The sequence below is a fragment of the Amyelois transitella genome, chromosome 6, assembly GCF_032362555.1.
Source record: "Amyelois transitella isolate CPQ chromosome 6, ilAmyTran1.1, whole genome shotgun sequence".
NCBI classification, from domain to species: Eukaryota; Metazoa; Arthropoda; class Insecta; order Lepidoptera; family Pyralidae; genus Amyelois; species Amyelois transitella.
In genome coordinates this window covers 10,065,092-10,085,639 of record NC_083509.1, presented here as the reverse complement: position 1 = coordinate 10,085,639, position 20,548 = coordinate 10,065,092, and the positions used below count along the sequence as shown (strand labels likewise).

General features: G+C 35.2%; 1 protein-coding gene across 1 annotated transcript; it reads right to left on the bottom strand.

Moving 5' to 3' along the window:
* Nucleotides 1-1,141: 1,141 nt before the first annotated feature.
* On the bottom strand, nt 1,142-19,610 carry LOC106131110 (uncharacterized). Its single transcript, XM_060944766.1, has 8 exons — nt 19,594-19,610; nt 19,054-19,136; nt 13,926-14,131; nt 13,447-13,600; nt 8,836-8,953; nt 2,486-2,652; nt 1,468-1,530; nt 1,142-1,218 (listed from the first exon to the last, which is right to left on the bottom strand). Exons 1-8 carry the CDS (start codon nt 19,608-19,610, stop codon nt 1,142-1,144), a joined length of 885 nt encoding a protein of 294 aa, XP_060800749.1.
* Between the last annotated feature and the right edge of the window lie 938 nt (nt 19,611-20,548).

The following is a 20,548-nucleotide window of genomic DNA, read 5'->3' as shown; positions in this document are numbered from 1 at the left end:
ATATGAAAATAAAAGCAATTTTCAAGATCATTAATTATTTATATTTTCAATTACGACTAGAGAAAGAAATATCTTTGGAATATGACAGAAAAAGAGCATTACAATTTCATTTAATTAATATGTAAAATGGAATTTTTTCCTTCTTGATTTTTCCTGGTAAATGTTGTAACGATTCTTCCTCGAATTTCTTGGGTCAAATAATAGAGACATTATTAATATTTCATTTTTGTTTTTCACACTTATAATTATTAATTCTTTATTACAATTTTCAACTTTAATTAAGCAAATTTTTTATATATTTTCAGTATTTGATTCGGCTCTTAAAAAAATATTTATTTATTCATCATTAAATATTTATAAATGTATAATGTAATAAAAAAGATAAAATACCAATTGCTATTGGTAAACTACCTATAAAGTTAACTATGAAGTTTCGCATATTTTACATAATATCAGGTAAATAATGTACAGTTATTAAATTACTTATAATAGCAATTAATAAAACAAATGAAAAACCTGTTTTTACTTGAATTACCACAAAAACATATAGAACAAGGCAATGGCAACAATGCAAAGGTTGCGGAGTTCAGATGGGAGCCGGTTCGTGTAAAACCTGACTCATCCAATCCAGGATTCATGGTCAAAGGCATACCCCGGGCTCCTCTTTAGAGTGGTGAGGATGCAACCGGGACTGAAGCCTCTAGGAAGAAGACAAATTGATATGATCTTCGGATTACTTACATATTTCATTGGTTTTAGAGCTTTAAGGAGGATATTAATGAAATCTTTCTCTTATTTACATCATATCATTTTCTCAAATTGTATTTTTTTATCAAAAGTAATATACGTATTTTAAAACTATTAAAATTAAATTTGTTCACTAACAAGACGTATTTTAAAAAAAATATACAAATTATTGTCTATTAATATTTACAAAAACAAATTTATTATTTTTTAATACAATCTTTAAGGATCATTCATTTCAAGGAGATGTACAAAAATCGACCAATCATGTAGTATTTCATAGATACTGAACGTTATGATTGGTTGACTTTGCACAGCTCCGCGGTTCGTGAGAAAATAATACCCTCTTATTTTATAATAATGATAAAAATAATACCTACTTAATATACTTATTACATCAACTTATCCTTTGTCGTAATAGACATAATAATAATGTTGTTAAGATTAACACAGGTGTTGACTTGCGCGAATATCCTGAAAAAAATAAATAAAAGCTTGTCATTTCTTTAAACTTCATTTTTTTTAAAGAAAAAGATTTAATATTATTATAAGATAGGAGTTAAATATGGGTTACATATTTTTTATGAGAACTGGCTTGTAAATACTCAAATAAAGACTTTTAAATACTAATAAAGAATTTTTCTTTTTTTTTGCAAATGCGATCATCTAAAATTCACTTTAAGAATTAAGTAAAAAGTAATAATAAATATAAATTAAAGATACCTGAGTCTCTTTCTAATTGTGTATATCTTGAATTTGATTCTTCTGTTGTAGTCGGCAAAGGATCTGTGAAAAATTATTATGGACATTTACTATATTAATCAGAAAACATAAAAATAATAAATAATTTTTGTTCAGATATTTCACTGATTCACAGAATGTGGCATACTGAAAAGTATATTTACAGTAGAATTCATTTTTTGCATATGTTGAAACATATTGCACAATTGGATACCACCAAATTTTTGTTTTTTTTTTTCGTGATCAACAACATTTACTTTTAAGCATGACTTTTCAGTTCCGAAAAAAAAATTTCTGTCTCATAAAGGTATTCCCAAATAATTTTAATAAATTTTTGTGGTTCCAAATAATTTACATTTAAACTAGCCGGCTCAATAAAATGCCTCTGGGCAATGAAAATAATTTCCGTCGGCGAACATCAAAATCGACCACATTACGTTCTGTTCCCGGGAGAAATCTTCCGTCTTGGCATAAATTAACCATGGGAATATTTAGTATGTCAATGAATAAATTTATTTTTGTGGATTACGTTTTACTACGTAATTCGCAACCGTTTCGGTTAATTTTCACATCAGCTTTGAATTCGTTTGCAATTTTACCCACATGTCTCTAATACAAAATAAAAAACAGGGATTTTTTCAAATCCATTATAGACTCTAATAGTAGTATACTTTCTTGTAGTTAGTTTTCTTTACTCGTCACCACACCTCGCCTAGGTTTTATACGGTTAGCTTGGTACACCTTTAGTTTCCCTAAATATCTGATAGGAAGGATTTTCTGCGCATTGATTTTGACTATTGCTGATGTCATGTTTTATTCCACAAAAGTTTTTTAATTTTATTTTAAGTTTGTATCATGATGTTACCTACCTCTATAAATTATTTCTCTCTTCCTGTAGAAATATATAGGTAGAGGTGATTTCAATTATTTTCTTTATTTTCGTAATTGTTACTCATGTTATTTTCACAACCATTTCATTTCAACATGAAATTTTAATTACCTCTATAAAATATCTCTCTTTTCCTGCTGAAGTAGTTAGCCAGAGGGACTTGCATATCACAGAGGATCTCAACAGTCGGAGGTAACGCGTCGATCTTCACGAATGTGCTTGTTACGGCCGTGTAGCGGTCGTTGATGAGAGTCGTGGAAGACTTCGCGCTCAGGAGTCTAAAAGAAAAAATAAAATACAAATCGATAGTAATATTTTGTGATTTTGATTATTTGAATATAGGGGCTCCCTTCGGAAATACTAAACCTATTATGAGAATGTATTATTTGCGCGGCGTATGTTTTATTTACGCCAATATTACAACGGTTGTAGCACACCTCTTAAAATATTTGGCAAACCACGTTACCACGGTCGAAGTCGGGGCGTGCCGCTAGGTATGTACCTTTTTAATACGTCAGTGGGACGATGAATATTTACTTGGAACCCAACGAAATCACTTCTTTCGTTATATATTGTAGATAAAGTATAAGAGGTGTCACACAAACAGACATTTAAACTTATTCACAAAGTTATTTCAGCAGTGTATTGTAACTAAATGGGTATCTCTTGGATTGGATGGCATGTTACATCTTCGTCTTAATCGTCTTCGTTTAAAAAAACTAAAATAGCAACGAAAAATTTTAGTAATATTTTCTTAATTCGTCTACACAATCAGATATATAGTCACTATCTGATTGTACCAAAATTTTTTGTTCCTATTTTAGTTTTTTTCTTAATTATTATTGGGTTAGGTCTTCCATTTCACCTGATGGTAAGTGACGATGATTATACATATATATAGACAGATGGATATATGTAGATATTTCATACATAGATTTGGGAGGTTCGGATTAGTTTTTGTTAGTTGTTACAAAAACGAATGCAAAAATGCTATAAGCGTAAAAATAGTTTTTTGCAGTACAGAAACAAAAACAAAATTCGTAAAAATATTTCACATATAGAACTTCCGATCGATATAAAATGCAACGCCAAAAGTTCATACAATTTTACACGGCGCATGTTGCATGTAGTTTTTTTTCTGGCCTTTATAAAGCGTGGTTCCCACGAGATCGAACGCAATTTAATCTGCTAGAACACTGAGAATTTTTACCATGAAAAAATGAAACATTGAATTTTTTGAATTGTTGCAAAAAATTTTTTTTATTATATGAAACGCACGTGCATAAGTAATCAAGCAATTTTGTCTTCTTTAGGATTATTACTTGCAATGTTTAATGTAAGGCTCAATCACAGTGGAGTTATGGCCATAAAGATGATACCATTATTCAAGTATAATATCGCAATACAAAAACGTCTGAATGAATTTGTTAAAATTTGGTATTTCTGAGAATGATTTCCATGGAATTATTCCTTAGCAATAATCGTCTGGAAGGACATTAAAACTCATAATTTTTAAACAAAGAAAAGTATTATAATTTGAAATAGAACTGACATCTTCAAACAACGAGGAGACAATACCATTACATAATAAGTCTCTTAGCGTGACCTATTTTTTGTAACACAAAGCTCTAGCTCCAAGCTTTCCAGGACCATGAGATTTCACTAGCACAATTTGATACCGATAAAGTAGAAATTTGAAGCAAACAACTACATAGATCTTCTTGGTACGTAATCCGCATTGAATCACAATTGCATTAATCTTAATAGCGAGATGGAGCACTACAAACTTCTGGATTCCGGTTGTGAATAATAACCTACACTAGCTTCGGCGTTCCTCAAATTGTGGAACATACGGGTTTTTGTTACGTTTTTATAACTGCTAGTTTTTTTTGGCAAAGACTAGAATAACGCCATTTTTATATGTGGTTTAGGAGGCTAAATTCAAATTATAATAATTGAAATCTGAAGGAAACTTTCTCATCAAAAGGCACCGCGAAACGGCGTCGTCAAGAAGATGATTCTCTGTCAGAGTGTTTTTTTGTTATGAATGTGTCAGTTATCTGGTGTATTCGGTAAAAATATCTATATATATCTTTTCCAGTAGATAAACGTATTGAACTAAATTAATAATAATAACTTGTAATGACATAATTTTTAAATACATTTATTGTAAACTGACAATCTAAAGAATCTAAAGCCCGCTGCTACCGTCGCAATTCCATCTCCTATGTTTCCACGCACCTTCCAGTTTTGGTCTAAATAATTCGCATGCCTCGTGAAAGTTTGGCTAACGACCCACACACACACCAACGCATGCCACAAACGCCGGATTTAGTTTGTCGTATTGGCATTTGGTATCCGTATTAGGTTTATAGATTGGGGGACGTCCTATCGTAAGGTCAAGTCAAGAATTCCTTAGACCGACCTAAATGTGTAATATATATATGCGCCCTTGTCGGCTGATGATTAAACGGCAAGACACAGTAAATTTATCAATTTACTAAAATACATACGTTAAATAATACATTTCAACTGTCGTTTATTATTTTCCGAGAGTTGATTAACTACCTAGACTACCTACCTAAAATTGATCAACTTACGAGTCTTGTTATTTTCCGGTGACATATAATTTATACCTACTGCTCCTAGAAAGAAGCATGCTTTAGGTATGTTTATGTATAAAAAAAACTGAAGACGCTGCAAGCCGGACCCCAGGCCAGCAATATGGTGGAGGATGCAACTGAGAATGTGCAAAGAGGAGAGAGAGAAAGAAAAGAAAGCTTTCGGCTTCGCCCGCGCAAAGTGATGAATCCCAGCAATTTGCATTTCCGCGGAAATTACGGAAAATTTTCGCTTAGTATACATAAGGAATCGGTAGTACCGTGTGGTTCCTGGCAGCAATACAAAAAATAATAGGACCACTCCATCTCTTTCCCATGGATGTCGTAAAGCGACTAATGGATAGGCTTATAAAATTGCGATCCTTTTTTTAGGCGATGGGCTAGCAACCTGTCACTATTTGGATCTCAATTCCATCATCAAGCCGAGCAGCTGAACGTGGCCATTCAGTCTTTTCGGAACTATTGGCTCTGTCTACCCCGTAAGGGATATAGACGTGACTATATGTATGCATGTGTATGTATGTTTACATAAGGAACTAGACCTAGACCTCTAGACCCAGTGGCTATGCATTTATGTAATTAAATTTAGTTTTCTTGTGGATTGAAAGTGGAAGATTAAAAATGAAGGTATATTTGTAACAGTAATGGGGCGATGTATTTTACGCACGCGGCCTCGCTCGCGAGTACATTACTATTCTGTATTCTTCTGATGTATACTCTTAATTATTGTAAATTTCTGCGTAACAAACATACACACAGACACACATTCCTGCAGACTCAAACGCCAGATTTAGTTTCGCGCATAGATATTTGGTACCCGATGTGTTGGGATCCCTTGTGGCTGGATGGCGGAAGGTAGTAACATGAAAATCAATAAAGGGATTTGTAACACGAATATTTGATAGCGTATTCGAAGTGATGTTTGTTTTGGTATAATATTTATTTTTATTGTCCTATTTTGAAGAGATAATTAGGTCAGTTTTAGTTAATAATGATAATTTTTAAAGTTGTTAAATAATAAAAAATTGCGTTTCTTGTATGGGATTCCCCATTTAGTATTTAATTTATTTTTATTTAATTATTTATTTCGATAGTTTATATACGAGAACTAAACCTTGGAATATGGAATTTTGCATTTTTTTATATGAAATTTAACTGAATTTTAATTAACAGTCAAGTAATTACAGTATAAAACGTTTTGTTGCCAACATTTAGCTTCAAATTAACCTGCCAATAGCTAATAGCTGGACAATATGATGCCGAGTAGTTATTATCGGACATAATCTTGAATGCACACATAATTATACGGAATGCACATTTATTGTTGAAATCAATATTCCATTGCGTCTGCCGCTTGCAACTTGTAATTTTCAGTTGAATTTTCTATGACTTCTGTGAACTTTGAAAAGAAAAAGTGCAAGAATACGAAAAATTTATGACTTATGTTTACAACATCAAAATCAAGTTCGTGGGGTTTTCAGCTTTATTATACCAACCATTATATGTATTTCTCATACCTACATACATCTTACGTACGTACGTCTTTATCCCTTACGGGGTAGATAGAGCCAACAGTCTCGCAAACATTGAAAGGCCAGATTCAGCTGTATGGCTTAATGATATTATTGAGACACAAATTGGGACAGGGTGCTTAACCTTAAAGAAGAACATACATACATACATACATAAAATCACGCCTCTTTCCCGGAGGGGTAGGCAGAGACTACCTCTTTCCACTTGCCACGATCTCTGCATACTTCTTTCGCTTCGTCCACATTCATAACTCTCTTCATACAAGCTCGGCGGTTTCGGGTACTTTTGACCTGACCCTTTACCAGGACGTCCTTAATTTGATCAAGATACGTTCGTCTAGGTCTTCCCACTCCGACCTTTCCCTCCACACTCTCCTTGTATATCTGCTTAGTCAACCTGCTTTCATTCATCCTCTCCACATGACCGAACCATCTTAACATACCCTTTTCTATTCCTGTAACTACATCTTCTTTCACATCACAACATTCCCTTATCACGCTGTTCCTTATCCTGTCACTCAATTTCACACCCATCATACTCCTTAACGCTCTCATTTCCACTGCATTTATTCTGCTTTCATGTTTCTTTTGCCATACCCAACTTTCACTCCCATACATTAATGTCGGGACCAACACGCCCCTGTGCACAGCCAGTCGAGCCTTTTTGGATAGTTTCTGACTGCTCATAAAGGCATGCAAAGCTCCATTCACCATGTTCCCCGCGTTCACTCTCCTTTCAATATCACTATCATACTTGCCATCTGATGTAAACTTTGATCCTAGATATACAAACTCTTTCACTTGCTCCACTTTTTCTCCTCCAATCAAAATATTACATGCTGTCATTTCTTTCTCCATTTCGAAAACCAGTGTTTTAGTTTTACTTACGTTCACTTTCATTCCTTTCTCTTTTAAAGCTTCATGCATACAGTTTACCATCTCCTGTAACTCCTCCGCTGATGACGCCAGTATAACCTGATCGTCGGCATAGAGCAGACATTTGACGAGTAACTCATTCATCCTTAATCCACTTTTAGACTCTTTCAAATCTGTCAAACAGCTATCCATAAATAGGTTGAACAGCCACGGTGACGCAACACATCCTTGCCTAACGCCTTTCTCAATCTTAAACCACTCAGTGTGCGCTCCGTTTATCCTGACACAAGCACTCGAATCCTCATATAAGGATTTCAGTGCTCGTATTAAGAGACTGCTCACCCCATGCATAGAAAGTGCTGACCACAATTCATTCCTCTCAACTCTGTCATAGGCCTTTTCCAGATCTACGAATGTGCAATAGACTTTTTGACTCTTGGCCAAAAACTTTTAGGCTATGCACCGCAAGGAAAAGACCTGATCAGTACATCCCATTCCCTTTCGAAATCCCGCTTGAGCATCCCATATTTTGTCATCAGTTTCATTCCTGACTCTATTAATCAATACCTTAGCATACAATTTGCCGACGACGCTAAGCAGGCTTATACCACGATAATTTTTGCAGTCCAGCTGTGACCCTTTTCCTTTGTAAAGTGGCACGATAACAGCCTTACACCAATCTTTTGGTACTCGGCCGCTTCTCCAACACAAATTGAAAAGGCAGTACAACTGACTAGCTACTACGCCTTTTCCTGCTTTAAGCATCTCGGCCGACACTCTATCACACCCAGCAGCCTTTCCCGCTTTCATTAAAAGCTTTCCTTAAAGAAGAATCCCACGTTTATTAGCCTATCCCTTACTCGCATTCTACTACATCCATGAAAAGAGATGGAGTGGTCTTATTAATGTTATTCTAAATATCCTTCCCATGGAAATCATAAATGGTAACTAAGGGATATAAACTACGGGATTCCTCTTGTAGGCGATGGGTACGTCAGGGTTATAGACGAAATGATGCATACCTATAATAACCTCCACAACCTTGCAGTGGATCCAACTCATATTGGATCATGGCTTCATATAATATACAGATTATATTTTATGACTGACCATCATACATCATATTCGTAGCTTGGGCTACGGTCGTAGCAATGTCGTAGCATTTATCGTAGATATCGTAGAACGAACAATATGTTTTCATTTAATATTGAAAATTGATGAGAAAAAAAGTTTAACTTTAATGCATTTGTAACAACTTTTCCATACTTTTTTAATCTTGCTGACTGTATTATAACAATGTTATTATGTGGGTGGGGTCTATACTCAGGTTCACATAACGATAATAATGTTGGCCATAAATAATGCCTAATATACAGCTTTAAAATATGAAGCTTTTGCTTAACTTAAAAAAAAATATATCTGAACATCGTACCTGTTTCCCGCCAAAATAACAAGTTCTGGTCTTGGATAAACACCTTCGACGGAGCATATTATATTAAGGAATCCATCATTCACTCTGTCTTGTATCATGTCGAACCTCTTTTCGGGTACTGAAACAAAATTATAAGATTGTCATCTTCTGAAAATTAATGAATACATACTATGCACAAGCGCTGAAGTTAAATCTCATGAGGAAGCCAGCACATTCGGGCAACTGAATGTGTAATCATGATTAAAACTGGGTTCCCCAAAAATTGCAGAGGTCGATATCGAGTCGAGTCGCTTTGTATAAAAACTTACCCAATTCAGGATTAAAGCCAAAGGTACATCTTGGGCTTCTCTCTAAAAAGGTGAGGCGAGGCGTGTTTGGGGCTTACGTCAGATGGTTGATGAGTAAGGTTCCAACTGGATTATTGATGGGGAAAAAGCTGGATGATATCAGCTAATAGGATGAAGAAATCGCTTAACGACGCAAAAGATAATATGCGTGTCAATAACCTCAAACTCGTGCCGTGTGGTTCCCGGCACCAATATAAAAAAGAACTCCATGTAATTTTCCGTGGATATCGTAAGAGAGGACTCAGGGGCAGGCTTGGGATTCTTATTTTAGGCGATGGGCTAGCAACCTGTCACTATTTGAATCTCAATTCTATCATAAAGCCAAACAGATGAACGTGGCAGTCTCTTCAGGTCTGTTGGCTCTGTCTACACCGCAAGGGATATTGAGGTGACTATACGAATGTATGTTTGAATGTATAAACTCAAAATTGAGCAAGCCGAAGACCGGACAAAGTGGATTGAAAATAGTCAAAATACAGATTCCGGGCCCCAAAACATTGAATCAAAGTTAGATGCCGAGAAAAATCATAATTAACAAACACACAGCATAATGTACTCAACTCTAGATATTTGTTCGAGTCTCAGTAACAATATGCTTTGTGAGCTGAGACGAAACGGAAATTACTTCGCGCAACTTCGCCTACCGGTGCATATGGTTAGACCATTGTGACGGAGCAAACGGGTTTTATTCACGTGTCTCATCTTAAGAATATGAAGATATTTTTTCAGTTGCTTTATTTTGAGTCAGAGTGAATCATTACACGAGAAATAAGCACCTATCATTGACTGAAAATTACTGTAATTTTGAATCCCATTGATAACAACTTTAAAATTAATCAACCGATGCTATTCTCTAGCTCTTCAATATCTAGGCTAAAAAGATAGGATCAGGACACGACATTGCTCCAGTATTAAGTAGCAATCTTGCCCTCGATTGCGTTTTTTAATTGTTATATTTTTATTCCGATGCCTTAAGAGGTAGAATATGTGTTCACAGAAACTTAAACAATAATTTAAAATAGAGTAAATCATAGACTCGAGTGTTGCCAATATAAATGTACCTATTTCTAACATGAATAAATTTTAGTTACTATGATTCGAGCATTATTAATTAACAATATGTCCATTTATTGGCTTCTGTTATTTTAACACCCCTCTTTCACAGTCGCAGCCGCAAGCTGTAGGTTCAATATTTTGTATCACCACAAAATATCCAATTAAATAACTGATGAATTATTGTATGAATTGTGAAATTACAATCTTATTTTCCCTGCTATCAATAACGTTTTATGGAACTAGCGGGAAACATGACACATTTCATGTACATACAAAAATTAATATTTAATTCACTGTCGGCAGTACGAGTTGTAAGCTTATTATTAACTACACCACGAAAGGACCACAATGTATGTTAATTATTAAATTATAAATTGAAAGCTTATATTATGCTTGATTAATTTATATTATATGCTATATTGTTTTAATACTATTATATTCATATTATTATTTTCATGCTTTTTATTAGTGATCTGTAGACTGTAGAGATGTATCCCTTGCGGGCAGACAGAGCCAGCAGTCTTGAAAAGACTGATAGGGATGATCAAGTACAAGGCTTATTGATGATACTGAGACTCAAATCGTAACAGTTTGTTAGCTTATCGCCTACAAGAGGAATCCCAAGTTTGGAAGTCTATCTTGGAGGTATTGATATATTCAAAATGCGGGAAACCACACGGCCGATTTATAAACCGAATAAAAAAGGTATCTAAACTCAAACGGTTCTACAAAAAATATTTTTCACATGAGCGAACTCTCAGACAGTAAGTGTAAATAAAGAAGGTACAGTACAAGCAGCAGCATCATAAAAGCATACCGCAGCCTGCAAACTAAAACAAAGGAAAGGATGGCAGGCTAATGGAATACAAATGGCCGTTTCTGTTATAATACGATAAAATCCATCAATATTTCAAGCGATCGTATCACGGATGTTGATCTACTGGATGTGCGAACTATTATGACAATTGTTAAACAAAATTGATGGGAAAGGTCGGAGTGGGAACCTAGACGAACGCATCTTGGTGGAAATATGCAGAGATCGTGGCAAGTGGAAAGAGGTAGTCTCTGCCTTCCCCTCCGGGAAAGAGGCGTGATTTTATGTATGTATGTATGTAAATTGATGATGAAATATGTTGGTTTATTACTCTTTTTGTCTCATTTTTGCATAATTCCCAAATCCTCTAGCATAGTGCTTCGGGTCCGCTTTTTTACATCTGTCCGTCCACTCTGTTTCCAGTTTGCGGCGTTTTCAGGATCATGGTACCCATAGCATCTTTAACGATGTCAAGCTAAATTTTCTTCGGCCTGCCCCTTCTACTAAATTTTTACTATACTCGTACGTATATACTCAAAAAATAATAGGCGTTGGGGAGTCCAGGGCTCGAATATATTCGTAAAATATGCAACATGAAACACGAAAAGATGAGGGCAAGATGAAAAACGAGTGAGAGTTGGATTGGTAAGTACTTATTATAAAATATAGTATCATTGTGTTAGTATCTCGTCACAACCTCGAACTTACTTTGAGGCTAACTCAATCCGTGTTATTTGTCCCGTTAACATGTACTTATATTAAAAAAAGGAAGATCTAGTGCCTTAACATCCGTGTAGATATTGCTCAGTATCCATTACCGCTTGCGTGCTTGCGCCCCGTTGGATAGTTCAACGTAAATGTGGGATTCTATGACATCTATATCGAACCGGGTTTATGTTGGAGTTTAACTGCCAGCTTTGAAGTGAAACAATAATTGTTTTATGAATGCAGAATGATGTGAACGTTGCTTGTACTTAGGTAATTGTATCGTCAGTAACTATGTGGCTATTTCATGTTGCAATTTTCCTAGAATTTTGTACGCGTCTGAGAATTATCCAGGAGCACAAAACATCTTCTGTTCTCCAGAAGTTGGATAAATGTGTAATATTTAGATTTCCTCATAATGTTTTTCCTCAATTATCGCAAATTTAACCTGAATTGTAGTTGTTTTCTCTGAGATTTTCTACGTAAGTCTCAGTTTATTGTATTTATGTGCTACATTCCACGAAGATTATTCTGATCTATCTGTGCGCCTTAGGGGGGATTAACAAACATACTTTCTACATTTGTAATATTGTAAGAAGTTTATTTGGAAGAGTTCATACTTTTGATAAAAGATTCTGCCTATCAAGACATTCACGAGAAGATTTGGAGCAGTTTTACCTACTATCATATTAACGACTTCTGTATGTACATACATACATAAAATCACGCCTCTTTCCCGGAGGGGTAGGCAGAGACTACCTCTTTCCACTTGCCACGATCTCTGCATATTTCCTTCGCTTCATCCACATTCATAACCTCTTCATGCAAGCTCGGCGGTTTCGGGTACTTTTGACCTGACCCTTTACCAGGACGTCCTTAATTTCTGTATGTACCTACCATAAAATTAAAAAAGTAAATCTCCCGCGTGAACAGGTCCAACATTTTTACCGTAAATTAGTTGAACAGCAATTACGGCTAACCCAAAATGGTGATAGGCTGCGGGAGTTGGTCGTTTGCCAAATATGTGAGTTGCCAGAGTGTTCGACTACCGACCAGCCAGCTTTTTGTAATTATAATAAAGTAAGTGTAGTATTTTAAATTTTTTTTAAATATATCGCCATTATAAATCATTCTTTATATCGTCATAAGCGGTTAAACTTAAGAGCCGTGGTAGCCCAGTTCGATTTATTTGTCAAACTTCTATCATTAAGCCAAATAGCTGAACGTGGCCATTCAGTCTTTTCAAGACTACTGGCTCAGTTTACCCCGCAAGGGCTATAGACGTGACCATATGTATGTATTTCTTGGTGAATCACAAGGGAACGGAAAAGGGGTAAATAGTTTTCTTCAATCAGTGCCGCTGTGTTAAACTATTTTCCCCTTTTCCGTTCCCTTGTGATTTACCAGGAAATACATACATATGGTCACGTCTATAGCCCTTGCGGGGTAAACAAAGCCAACAGTCTTAAAAAGACTAAATCGCCACGTTCAGCTATTTGGCTTAATGATAGAATTGAGATTCAAATAGTGACAGGTTGCTAGCGCATCGCCTAAAAAAGAATCCCAAGTTTGTAAGTCTATAGGTACCTTTACCAAGAAATCCTTAAAAAAATTATCTCAATCAACTAAGAAAAGGCGCGGAGAAAGAAAAAGAACAAGTATATCTTAAACATAAATAGTCCTCCTTACCAAAAATGGTCATTGGGCGTGTCCTTTGGTCTTCCGCTAAGAATGTAGACACCACACAAGTGTAATTCCCTGTTAGTTCAATACCAGGATGTTTTATACGTAACGCCCGATGCTGAGTGTACGGGTTAGGTGACACCCTGTATGTAAGGTCCAACTGCAACAAACACATAAAATACAATATAAATAGAACCTTAAACGTATCTTGATTAAATCGCGAACATTCTTGTGAAACAGCTTCAAAATAATGAAATAAAATAATTAATATAAATGATAAAATAATTGCTTTCTAGTGCCGTGTGGTTCCCGGCACCTATATAAAAAAGAATAGGACCATTCCATCTCTTTTTCATGGATGTCGTAAAAGGCGAGTAAGGGATAGGCTTATAAACTTGGTATTCTTCTTTCAGGCGAAGGGCTATGTCACTATTTACTCTAAAATAGCAAAAAAGCGTCTCTTTACCTCTCCCTAATTTTAATACCTTATTTCTCAACAGTCCTAACGCCTGCGGCTTCTGCGGCGGTATCCACTGGTAAACAGGATGAGACTTGTCATTGTAGAACCATTTCACCACCAGTCCAGTCACGTTGTCAGTCTCGAAGTCGCAGTCCAATGTGACAGAATCCATGGTACCGTACTGTATGACTTCGGGAACACGCATGTTTGTTATTCTGATTGATACTACACCTGTAACAAAAACATTCGAGTGAGAAGGAGAAGATAAACAAAACATACCATAACAATACAATGATTATAATGAATGAATGAATGATAATGATTACAATGAATTATAATTACAATGTAATATAATGAATCTCAACTACATCTATTCTAATATTATAAAGCTGAAGAGTTTGTTTGTTTGTTTGAACGCGCTTATCTCAGGAACTACTGGTTCGAATTAAAAAAATCTTTTTGTGTTGAATAGACCATTTATCGAGTAAGGCTTTGGGCTATATATAATAACGCTGCAACTATTAAGAGTGAAAGCGTAAGAAATAATGGAAAATTTGAAAAACAAAACGGGGTAGATTATCCATGAGGGCTTCAATGATGCCCAAAATAACTATTTCACGCGGACAAATTCGCGGGCACAGCTAGTATAAATTCGTTTTCTTAACCTCTTCACATTTAAACTGAATCTGTCCATGAAATTTTGTGTATAATATAAAACTAATTAATTATTATTTTTAAAGCTCTTACGTAACTCAGTAGTCATACAATATGAGAATGCGAAGTTAACAAGACTTCTCGTATATATATTCTCATATATTATTCATATTATTCATCATATAATATTTCTCAGACTGATTTTTATTAATTCCATCAACAGGAACCTGGAAAAGGGATTTTCGACAAACAACGGAAAAGGCAAAGGCTGTACACTAATAACTTTTCTATTCAATCGAGCTAATGAAAGGGTGAAGAATTTTCATTTTAACTCTGCATATTTTATTTTTTAAGTGTAGAGAAGTTTCAACTTGCTAATTCAAGTCATACATTATAAACTTAGTTTCAATCAAGTTGGAAATGTTAAAGTAGATAAGGCACTTAAACTTCAGCTTTTATTCATAGCAGTCGCATTTGTACTGTTTGTTAAAATTATATATAATCACGACTATATCTATTGTGGGGTAGACAGAGCCAGCAGTCTTGAGAGACTGATAAGCCAGGTTCTGCTGTTAGCCTTAATGATAGAATTGAGATATACGAGAAATAGTGACAGGTTGTTAGAGCATTGCCTAAACGAAGAATCCCAAGTTTCTACAAGCCTGTCCCTAAGTCGATTTTAACAACATCAATGGGAAAGAGATCGAGTGGTCCTATTATTTTTTATATTAATTATTTATAGAAATAAAAGTTTATCGCGCGATAAAAACAGCATCGCGCGTGCCATGCTACGAGGTTTCTGGTAATAACCGTTCCCGCCAAAATTTCCGGAAACACCTCTCTTAGTGCGCCCCTAAATCACATACATGACAAAATTTCTAATCTCTAGACTTAAGAGATTTTGATGAAGCGTTGTATTTCTGTTTAATATCTGTGAGTTAATCAGTTTATTATTTCGATTTCTCAACCTATTTCATATCAGAATCTCATGTCCATCATCAGCTAAAGCCTCGAGTATTGTTACTATTGACTCATTCCGTAAGTCACGATATAACATAACATAAAATCACGCCTCTTTCCCGGAGGGGTAGGCAGAGACTACATCTTTCCATTACGTCACGATATCCTGCGAAATATAGTTAAAAAATGCCATCCCTTTTTCCAATAACCTAAAATTCCAAAACGAAATTTATGGATGAAACGAGACCTTCACAATAAAACCGTATCTGCATGCATAATACCGGTTAATATTCCGTACCGTCATTAACGATTGACATTCCTGTCGATGAGTAGGGACCTAAAAAAAAGGCCAACTACGAGCTGTATACGCACAAGAAAGGTTCCATATTATTTCTGAATAATGGCAAATACACGAACGTATGTTGATGAAATTAAGGAAGGAAGTAGAGGGTCGGTCAGGAATACCAGAAACTGTCGAGCTTGCATGAAGAGGGTTATGAATATAGTTGAAGCGAAGGAAGTATGCAGAGATCGTAGCATCTCCCCGCAGAGGAGCCCGAAGCGCCTTTGCCCATGATTCTGGACTCACACAGAAAAAATACATAATCAGTTAAAATTTCAGACGTCTATCACGATTCATTATATACAGCTTCATGTGACTGAGTCTGAGTCTTAGCAACAGGGTCTAGTTTAACACTTTGTGCAAGGAACCCTAAAAATTGTTCCCCAAATAGCCGAATCAATAATGTTGGATCGTCGGATCCGAACATTAGGCTTCGGGGAGCCCGCGCATCGTTGGTTTGTTCCGTTATTTTATAAATGCTGGAATTGTTTCTGTATTGCTTTTGGGGACTGTAACGGAAATGATAAGCCTGAAATACGAGGTCGGTACATGACTTTCAGGAAACGCTAGCTTGTACGGTTTGATGTTGGGAAATATTTGGTTGCTAGTATATACAATACATGTTATGCTAAAATATTTTTTTAGTCATACATACATATAGTCACGGCTTTATCCCTTGCGAGGTAGACAGAGCCGCTGATAAGACTATAAAGCCACGTTTACCTCGCAAGGGATATAAACGTCATTGTATGTATTAATGTAGATTTTATTAAGACGAAGTCACAATTTAAATTAAAGAAGACTAGAATGAATTATAGAATCGTAATTCATTACATAAAATAAATCTTAATACAATAAAAAGTTGATATTACATTGCAATAAACTGAAAAGCAATCTCAAAGCCCATTTAAATATCTGATACCGAAATATAATAATAAATATAATAATCTGAGCATCAATCCTCTTTATTAATACCTATCAATCTTTAGGAGACGTTCCGATACAATGGGTTAATATTTCTGGATTTTTTCGTGAAGAGATCACAGAAAGAGCAGGTTATTAATTTTTGAATTGGCTAAGTCATTGATAACTTCCAGTAATACTCATTATCAAATAAATAACAAATTTTAAAACTTTATATTTAAAAGTGATAACAATAACATATCCGAAAGTTTAACAACAAAATAGAGAATGCAAAAGTATAAATTACAATTGAAAGTATAGATATAGGCTAAATTAAACTTTGATGATACACAAATAAGGCACTCTCCCATATCATACATCCCAAATACAAACGCAATGTGCACTTGACCTTTTTATGGAAAAATTTCAATGAAACATGCATTCTACATAGATCACAAAAAGTATCGGTGATTATCACATCATCTTATTTGATAAAATAAATATTTAAAAATGTATATTCTAGACAACGAAAAAAGTCGTACGCATTCGTGATTTTCACATCGCTTCATTTGCCATATCTCATTGTTTCTCTGATCCGAGCTCCCGGCGTTATCCTCAGGATCCCCGGGCGCATTAGCCGATCGGTCGGAAACGTCATATTATCGAAGGATTCTCGGGAATATTGTTTCGTGGTTCTATCAATTCCGGAATAGACCCAAATATTTGGCGGTTCAGCGCGGGAGATAATGAAAAAAATTCTTCCCTTTAACATTTTTAAATGAGCTCCCGATTGGAGTTTACCGATATCTGGTTGAAGAAAATTGCCTTTTTTTATATGTTTGGGTTGACATGATCATTCAGTATGTTTCATTTACATGCATATATACATACATACATACATATGGTCACGTCTATCTCCCTTGCGGGATAGACAGTCTTGATAAGACTGAATGGCCACGTTCAGCTATATATCCCGCCTTTACCCCTTACGTGGTAGACAAAGCCAAAAGTCTCGAAAAACTCAAGGCCACTTTCAATTAAATTCGGTTATAAACCCAAGCTAACAAGCCTTTCAAGATATCAGAAAGACAATTTGCTTGTTTTGTGTTTATACTTGTATTACATACTCTTAAATATATTTTTAGCATTGCAACAACACATTATCTGAGTTACGGACCGAAGCAACGTGCTACACGTTGCGTAAACGACCCAAAGGATGCAAGCTGTATCATTGTCTACGGCTATATTTAGTGTAAGACCATTCGTTACCAATAGAATTGTTTGCAATTTTAAATCCTCACTTAACTTCATACAATCATCACTGTAGCCCTCAAGGATGAATAATTTTCCCTATATTCCACATTTTGCATTATTTCTTTGCTCCTTATAGTTGCAGCGTGATGTTATATAGCCTAAAGACTTTTTAACGATCTATTCATTAGTTCCTGAGATTAGCGCGTTCAAACAAACAAACAAACTGTTCAGCTTTATAATATTAGTATAGATAAAAATAGAATAAGGCTATTAAAGTATTTATATGCGTTATCAGACTACTGAATTACGAGTACCTAATTACAGACATACTTCACACGAGTCTCAAATAGCACGTTCCACAGGAAACTATTCATAATAAACGCAGGAACTAGGGATTTTGAGCATTCTGACATATGGTCGATAACTGGGGTGTGCGTTGATGCGAGAAGAGCACAGGTGAGTTCGAGTTTTGATAACGAGTATAGATGTTTTTTTTTTTAATTATTCGCTTCTGTGACCTATTAAGCAATATAGAAACTTTTTTTTTGTGGAACAGGAGAAAAATTTAAATTATCTTCGTTTCGATAGTTATAATTATAAATCTCTTTATAATTAAAAAACGAACGTTTGGAACATTTACTTTGATATTCCAATAGTTTAGTTAACACTTTATAACACCATAGAAAAACATGACAACTTATTCATTAAAAAATCTTTTCAAATTATAATTCATCCCGATGCACATGTTCAGATCGTTATGTTAGCCTGACTTTTCAAATTTTAAATTGTTATGTTTTTCTTACATATTTTAGCAGTATATTTAATATATACATATTTTCTGTTTCCATACAAAAATCAAAGATTTCATAACAAAAAACTGGCATCAACCTTTCATTACATTAATAACAGCAATGTCAAACAAAAACCCAATTCACTGAATAAAACTGCAATTTTAATCGCATATTTGAACCGTAGCTCATTTTCTTTGAACAATGCTATCAGTTTGAAACACACGACTTGGAGCATATGCCGCGCAAACCTGGGGTGTGCGGCGAAGCGTAATGCGCGGGCGCACTGCACCGTGCAATACCGACTGCGATGCAATATCTAGCGATATTTTTTCTAGAAATCAAGAGAAAATACTAAATTTCAATAAGTTAAGTTTTACAAAAGCGACTTAGGGATAGGCTTATAAACTTGGGATTCTTTTTTCAGGCGATGGGCTAGCAACCTGACTCTATTTGAAGCTGAATTCTATCATTAAGACAAACAGCTGAAGGTCGCCTTACAATCTGTTTGTTGACTCTGTCTACCCCACAAGGGATATAGACATGAGTATATGTATGTATACCTTTTACGTGAGTAGCACAGTTTATTCTTACTAAACTTAAAGAAAAAGTAACAAATTTGCTATCCCATCGCTAGAAAGAAGAATCACAACTTTATATAGCTTTCCCCTGCTTGAACTTTACAATCTGCGTGGAAGTAGAAGTTGTAACAGAAGAATCTGCGCTTATGAGAGCGCTTTTTACGATATCCATTTATTTTAAAGTTTCGGGAACAACAACCATCAACAAACCTTATCATTTCTCCCATATCGGGTCTGCTGAAAGAGATTTCTTTAAAAAAAAGCAGAACCTGTGTACTTTTGTTTCTTGTGTTTAACATTCCTGATGTTTTCTGCGTATGTGTTTATTGGTAAGTAATATATGTATGTCTGGCTTATGTAAATAGAATTCTGATCCCGTGAAAAATCCGAATTTCCGCTAAAAAAATTCTTTACTAAGAACCTAAGAACATTATAGGTTCCCTCGCCAAAAAGATTCGAATACCAGTTTTCTTTAAAATTAAAAAAATGAACTCTTGGCCTTTACTTTTTTATACATTTTACTTCAAAAAGCAAGGCGCCAAGGAATAATCAACGGTATACCTACTAACTGGAACGAAACGAGCATCGTTACACCTGGCGACCACACATGTCACCATATCTTTATCTCCCTCTCACTCGAGGAAATTAAACACACATGCCCCCGTGCCATCTCTCTCACTCAATATGTAAATACAAGAAAACGCAAAGAGGCACGTGCCAGGAAGTGACTTACCGAAATTTAATTAATTATGGTTTTTATTCAGAGTTCGGGGAATTTATCGATAAAAATTTAAATTCCTTTTCATCTTTCGTTAGTCCCTTCATTATAATAAAAATGTACAGCTTTTGTTTGTGCCTACCATAATTATTTTACAAGGTTGATAATTATTTATATAACAAAAGGTCCTCTACCTTTTAAAATATAGAATGTATATTATGGTTGTGCCGTACCGTGTGGTTCCCGGCACCAATAAAAAAAAGAATAGGACCACTCCATCTCGTTCCCATCGTCGTAAAAGGCGACTAAGGTATAGGCTTATAAACTTGGGATTCTTCTTTTAGGCGATGGGCTAGCAACCTGTCAAACTTTAGCAACAGTCTTTTCAACACTGTTTGTCTACCCCACAAGGGAGTATATGTATGTAATAGTATATATGTAAAAAGT